Source organism: Rhinatrema bivittatum, chromosome 3, assembly GCF_901001135.1.
Source record: "Rhinatrema bivittatum chromosome 3, aRhiBiv1.1, whole genome shotgun sequence".
NCBI classification, from domain to species: domain Eukaryota; kingdom Metazoa; phylum Chordata; class Amphibia; order Gymnophiona; family Rhinatrematidae; genus Rhinatrema; species Rhinatrema bivittatum.
In genome coordinates, this window is record NC_042617.1 from 54,180,118 (window position 1) to 54,186,876 (window position 6,759).

At 44.6% G+C, this 6,759-nt stretch overlaps 1 protein-coding gene across 2 annotated transcripts in view; it reads left to right on the forward strand.

Moving 5' to 3' along the window:
- The window catches only part of INTS7 (integrator complex subunit 7), a 110,342-nt gene extending 105,040 nt beyond the window's left edge, over positions 1-5,302 (forward strand). Inside the window, exons 19-20 of one of the 2 annotated variants that reach the window (XM_029593249.1) lie at positions 1,231-1,416; positions 2,348-5,302. In XM_029593249.1, coding sequence (XP_029449109.1) covers positions 1,231-1,416; positions 2,348-2,632 — 471 coding nt within the window. In that variant the 3' untranslated portion in view covers positions 2,633-5,302. The remainder of the gene's footprint in view (positions 1-1,230; positions 1,417-2,347) is intronic. The other variant, XM_029593250.1, reaches the window with a different exon arrangement.
- Positions 5,303-6,759: the final 1,457 nt, after the last annotated feature.

Sequence of the window (6,759 nt, forward strand, 5' to 3'; positions counted from 1 at the left end):
AGGTTCCTTCGTGGGCCATCCCTCAGGTCAAGCCGGGCGAGCAGGGGGTTGGTGATCCCTGTTCTGCTTTAGCCCGCAACATCCAGGTTTGGGAAAGCTCATGGTGCTGATGCCCAATACAGGCTGGTTCTGACTGAGCTTGAAAGTGCAGTGGAGAGAAGGAAAACTGCTGAGCCAAAAAATTAGTATTTTAAAAAGTGCCAGCTGTAGATCAGTTTGAAGTAGATCAGCAAGAGATTTCTCAAGCAACATATTTGGGGCACCCATTCTTGGTGAGGTGACACTGAACCTACTATCAAATGGAGACACAGTCCCTGAAGTTTTGGGAAGGGGAACAGGAGGATCCAGTGATCGCTGTACTCCGTGGTTCACTAGATCCGAACCAAGCTATTCTAGAACTAGAGTCCCAGTCTCAGAAGGGCTAACGTCAAGAAAACGAACGATTCCGTTAGGGAGGCCTTGTCAGGCATAGAGAGAAACCAGAAAGAACACTTTTTTCTTTAGCAAAGAAATGGGAGGAAACGAAGAGCAGCCAAATAGCATTCAGAAAATGCAAACGGATAGGAGGGGGAGAAACAGAGTGAGACAGGAGGTCAGTTAGACAGGTAAAAGCTCAAACGGAGGAATGTGTTGCCCATTCAGTAAAGGAATGGGATGCAATGTTTTTTTTGGACATAGGAAAAGAGAGACTAAATTTATTTCAGAAAAGAAAGAAGAAAGTGCATATCTTAAATACCTTGGGGTAGATATTCAAAGCTAATCCGGCATGGCAAAGTCACTGAATGTGCGCACTTTGCTGGATAAGTTGGGGCCTGCTCTATGGGGCAAATATCTGCCCAGTACATGCCCACTTTTTATGCGTGTAATTTTTAGCTGTACAAGGGACTTTCAGGCTAAGCAGTGGCTGCTGAATGTAGGCACATATTCAGCGGCTGCTACGTAGCTGCATAAGTTCTGCTTATCTGGCTAAATAGCGCTGAACGCGGTTTGAATATCTACCTCTGGCCTCTTGCTGGACAATTTTGGGCCAGTAAGCAATGCCACCCAGCTCTCCTGTCCAGTATTGCATTTGAGTGAAATGCTAGTATAAATGTTTGTTCTGTTACTGAATTCAAATGAAACTTGATTCTTCAGTTTTTCCTATCTTGCCTTATGCTTGGGTCTCTAGTCCCTGGTGCTTAAAAGGGAAGAGCAGTGTGTATGCTAGCTGCCTGACTTCTTGTGTTCCAGCTTGCTCTATCCCCATCACCGCGTAATCCCGCAGAACCAATCCCAATGCAGAGTAATCAGCAAATGGCTTTAAAGGTCGAGGGCGTGATCCAACATGGCTCCAAACCAGGCCTTTTCCGCAAAATCCAAGCAGTTTGTCTCAATGTCTCCTCAGCCTTGCAAAGCAAACCTGGACAGGACTACAAGGTGAGTTTTTTCTAAAACGGTCTGTAGGTCACATGTGCTTAAAATTAATACTTGGGTGCACACGTTTTCTGAGACACAGCAGCCTGGAAAAGAACGTCAGCACGCCGACATTTCCACTGAACAGGCATCCTTCGGCTGACCATAGATCTGCAACTGGATGTAAAACTGAAGAACACAAGCAGATGTGCACTGGTTTTCAGGAATTTGCGATGTTAATCACAAGTCAGATGCTATGGTGCTTGGCAGCAGTATGAGTTGCGGATTAGTATTCCCTCTAATTTATTTTAGCTAGCATGTGAAATGATTTAGTGGACGTGTACATGCTTCTGCCACAGGCGCTTGCTTGTGTACGCTGCTGTTCAGAATTTAAAAAAAAAGAATACATAGAAGGATAGATAAGCTAGCTTTGTTTTACATGGACTGTATTTATCTTGTATACATTTCGTCTTCCTTCCATCTCCTGTGTGCTTTTCTCCCTTTCCACTGTCTGTCTACTCTCCTCTTTCCCTCACGCTGCCTCAAGTTTTAAGTGCTAGAACATGGACTCTTTCAGTACTTGAGCAGTGGCCTCTATAGTAAACCTTATCCCCTGTATAAAATGCGTGCATAATCAAAGATTCTGAACAGCCTTGAACTACTGCCTTTCTCACAATTTATGCCTTGTGTTTTAAGAATCAACATGGTTAGTTTGCTTGAAAATGCTGTTGGGCCCTGAAAGTTATCCCTATATGCTACCACGTGTTGACTCTGTTATTGAGGACTGAATGCATGAAAGTAGGAAAATGTTCCTTTTGATTCTGCTTTCCATGACTTCGCACCTTGTCAGCCTCACTCGCTTGCATTTCACATTCAGTGACTGTCCAGGACTGAAGAGAGAGAGTCAGTCAGCCTGCTATTGGGACTTGCATGTCAATGTTCATCCTTTTTTCAGATACCCATTGACGGCATGACGAACGAGATGGAACAGAGAGTGGAGCCCCATAATGATTACTTCAGTACCCAGTTTTTGCTGAACTTTGCGATTCTTGGCACTCACAACATCACAGTAGAGTCCTCCGTGGTAGACTCCAATGGAATTATCTGGAAGACGGGTCCAAAAAATACCATATTTGTTAAATCCCTGGAAGACCCCTATTCGCAGCAACTCCGTCTGCAGCAGCAGCAGCAAGCGCAACAGCCATCGCAGCAGCAAAGGACTGCGTACTCCCGGTTTTAATGTGCCTTGCCAGAGGACTCGGAACGCACAGGATGGGGCTCAGCATGAAGAGGACGCCATCATTGTGGTTTCTAATTTGTTTATCATTGGACAGTGCAAAACTGTTACAGCTAACTAGCAGGAGTTGCAATAGATTGTGCAAACTCAAATACATTGGGACATTTGTTTGAAAGGTGGAGTAGAGTTGGCTCACTGGTACAAAAGAGAGGGTAATTTAACTTGTGATGTTGTCCATTCCTTTTGAGGTACTTATCGCAGTCGTTTGGCCGTTTCACTCTGTGGCCACTGCTGGCTTTCAATTTTTCCCCTTTCTCCTAGTTTGGCACATTCCCTCTTATGTAATCCAAACCTGATGTCCAGTATTGTTGCTAAAGAAGCCATATTGTTAGCGCCATTCTCAGGGGCTACGCATTAATAGAGCGTGAAGGTAATCTGTTCGTGCTGAACGTCCTTGCCTTGTGGGTATCTAGGTGAGTTTACAGTGTGGTATTTTGCAGCGTTTCATCCCATTTTTTTCTTTTTGAATTTGTTTGAAGCTTGCTTCTTGCCTGTTGCTTTGAACTAGGCTGCTGGATAGCTAGACTTGGAGGTGCAGGAAATTTCTTTCAGTGGTTCATCCTTTACTAGCAGTGGCTGTAGACCTTTTATGATCTTTGCTTTTCTAGTTCTGGGTTGTATGTTATTCCAAGGGCTGTTGATTCTGTGGCTTGCCTCTGTTTTGTATTAAAGTAGAGGCTCCTTGGGGAGGTGGTAAGTGAAAAAATGTAATCCTCTTGGAAGATGATTTTAGGGTTATAGCCACAGTTTCTGGTTTTCTGTGAAGATGCTGCAGTTGCTGTAAAGCTCTTTTTTTTGTTTTTGCCCCACTGCTTTCTCCCTTTCTGATCTCCACATTAGCAATTGCCACCTTTGTCCCCTCCAAATTCACTGGCCCAGTCACCTCATTGGCTTGACCCTCTACCCTCACCACACTACTGATTCTTTCTGGCCCCCTTCCTAGATCTGCTGCAGACTCAACCCTGCAGCAACCCCCACTGTCACTCTGGCCCCTCCTTCTCCGAGCCTTGATATACCAAGAGCACCCACACACTTACAAGAGCAGAAGCACCACTCGCACTTTGAGGCTTTCGGGAAACCAGACTGAAAGTGCAGCAGTGTCAGCTGCTGGCCTGGGGAGGAGAGAGGTCAGAAGTAACAGTCTAATTGGGGAGTGGATCTGTAGTGAAAGTGGGAGAGGAGGAGGTAGTATGTGAGCCTGGAAGGGAAGAAGAGAATAAACAGGATACAGAAAGAGGCAATGCGGGGAGAAACTGCAGTGAGAGGGCAGGAACAATTATTTAAAAAAAAAGTAAAATTGTGATGGAGAGAGAAAATAGAAACAAAACAATCTTGTATTTTGGTTAAGTATTTTTGGGTTTAAATGAGTGTTTAAAATTGAACTTACAAATTTATGTAACATGCTGCAGAATTTCAAAAATGTTGCTGCAGAAATTTTGAACACTTACTGCAGAATCTACCACTAAGCAGCTGCAGGAAATCGGCAGCCTTAGTTATTGCCTTTTTGTTTAAAGTATTCAATTAGATCTTCGAGGTGATAGTCCTGTTAGTTTTTTTTTGTTTTTTGGGGGGGGGAGGGGGTCAGGGCATACAGTAGCTATAAAAAGTCTACACACCCTCAAACATTATGTTTGTGTGTCAGACTTGCACGCATTTAAATAAATGTGTTTCCACTTCACACACTACACTCCATACCTTTCAGAGCAAAAATGTTTTATTGGGGGGACAAAGCATATACATATTAAAAATAAAAACTGAAATCTAACAATTGGATAAGTCTGCACCTGCCTGTGTCAGTTCTTGGTGGAAGCACTTATGGCAGTATTTACAGTTGTGAGCCTGCTGGGATAGGTCTATGCCAACTTTGCATTCCTAGATGTGTCATATTAGACCATTCTTCTGCACAAACTGTTCACAAACTCTTAGGTTTCTTGGGAAGCGCTGATGGATAGCAATCGTCGGGTCATGCCACAGATTTTTGATTGGACTGATGTCCGGGCTCTGACTGGGCCACTCCAGAAGATTTAACTTTTGGTTCCTTATCCATTCCAGTGTAGCTTGGTTGTGTGCTTCAGGTTGTCTTCAAGCTGAAAGGTGAACTTCTGTCTTGTTTCAGCTTTCTTGAGGATTTTTCTGTACTTTTCTCCATTCATTTTCCCTTCTATCCTGACAAGTAAGTACTCCAATTTCTGCCGATGGAAAAATGTCCCCATAACTCCGTCCTGCCACTACCATGCTTCACGGTAGGGATTGTATTTGCTGAGCGATGTGCTGTGTTGGATTTGTACCAAACATAAGGCTTTTCTTTCAAGCCAAAAAGTTCTTTTTACAGTTTTGCTAGACACAAAACTTTGTCACATGGCTACAGTATCCCCCATTTTGCTACAGGATTAAAGGTGGGTTCTCTTGAGTAATGGTATCCTTGCCATCCAACCTTACAGGCCAGATTTGTGAAGTGCTTGGGATATTGTTGTCGTATGCAAAAAGAACATGTAAAACAAATCTGAGAAGATTCTTTCACATGATGCACAGTTAAGTTCTGGAATCCATTGCCAGAGGATGTGGTTAGTGCAGTTAGTATAGCTGGGTTTAAAAAAGGTTTGGATAAGTTCTTGGAGGAGAAGTCCATTGGAGGAGAAGTCCATTAACTGCTATTAATCAAGTTGACTTGGGGAATAGCCACTGCTTATTACCAGCATTAGTAGCATGGGATCTGTTTAATGTTTGGGTACTAGCCAGGCATTTGTAACCTGGATTTGGCCACTGTTGGAAACAGGATGCTGGGCTTGATGGATCCTCAGTCTGACCCAGTCTGGCAACTTTTTATGTTCTTATGCATGCTTTGGCCATAGAAGCCTGTGGCTCTTTCAAAAGTGCCGTCAGCCTCTTGGTTGCCTCCCTGACCAGGCTCCTCCTTGCTTGGTCATCTGTTCTGGAGGGACAGCCAGATCTGCCTGCAGGGTCTTAGTGGTGCCTTTTACTTGTTAATAATCACCCTAACTGTGTTCTGAGGGTAGTCCAGATCCCTGTAGCCCCCATATCTGTCAGCCCTTGGGCACATGGGGAGAGTCACAAATCATGCAGGGCCTCTTGACCTCCCTGGAGTCCCACACAGGAGGGAAAAGATTTACTTTTCAAGGCCCTTATAGTTTTTCCTTCACTCAGGGACTCTTCCTGCACACCCATCCAGCTGAAACACCAAAAAACACCACACAGTCTCCAAAGTTGTTAAAGAATTTTATTTATTTTTTATTATCACAGATGGCAAGGGAAAAAAAAAGTCCTAAGCAGTTCACAGAAATAAACAGTCTCTTTCCATATAGTCCACAAGAATAAGCAGCTCTTTGGGACCGATGTCCTTCCTTCCTGGACTCTCCCAGTACCTTGGGGTAGAAGAGATTATCTTCCTCTTTTCTCTCTCTTACCCACACCATAGAGAGCTCCTTTCTGAATGCTTTGTCAGTCAGGTACTCTTTTTGATCTTCCTCTGGCAGACAGATTTGGAACTCCTGCAAGCCAATCCTCTCACAACTCAGTTTCTGAGGCTGTCTCCTCCTGGGATCCTCAGATTCTGAACTTCCAAAAGCACTTCTCTTCAGCACTCATACTGGCCTCCCAGGACTTCCCCCTCCTGGACCCCTTTACTACTTATTCCTGTTTGTACCCCAGATCAGTCCAGACAAGTGGGTTTATGGAGGCAGAGAACAAAATGTTTAGGCACTGCAACATATCTGCAGTCCCTCAGTATTTCTCTGTCTCCAGCAGATGGTAGAGGTGCAAGTCTGCAGTCCTGAGGGAAAGAAGGAGATTCTGGGAAGGAAGATTCCTAGAGGACGGCTCCCCAAGGTGTTAGGTTCCTTTGTGGGCCATCCCTCGGGTAGAGCAGGATGAGCGGAGGGGTGGTTATCCCTGTCCTAGCTTGACCCTGGTTTTGGGGGGGGGGCTGATAACCAGGGATCCTGGTTCCCTCACCCCTTCTGGGTCCTTGCCCCTCCTATTGATCAGCCCCTTCCAGCCAGAAGCAGGGAAGTATTTTCTTTTATTCCTTTTTTGCTTGTCTGTTCCTTTTT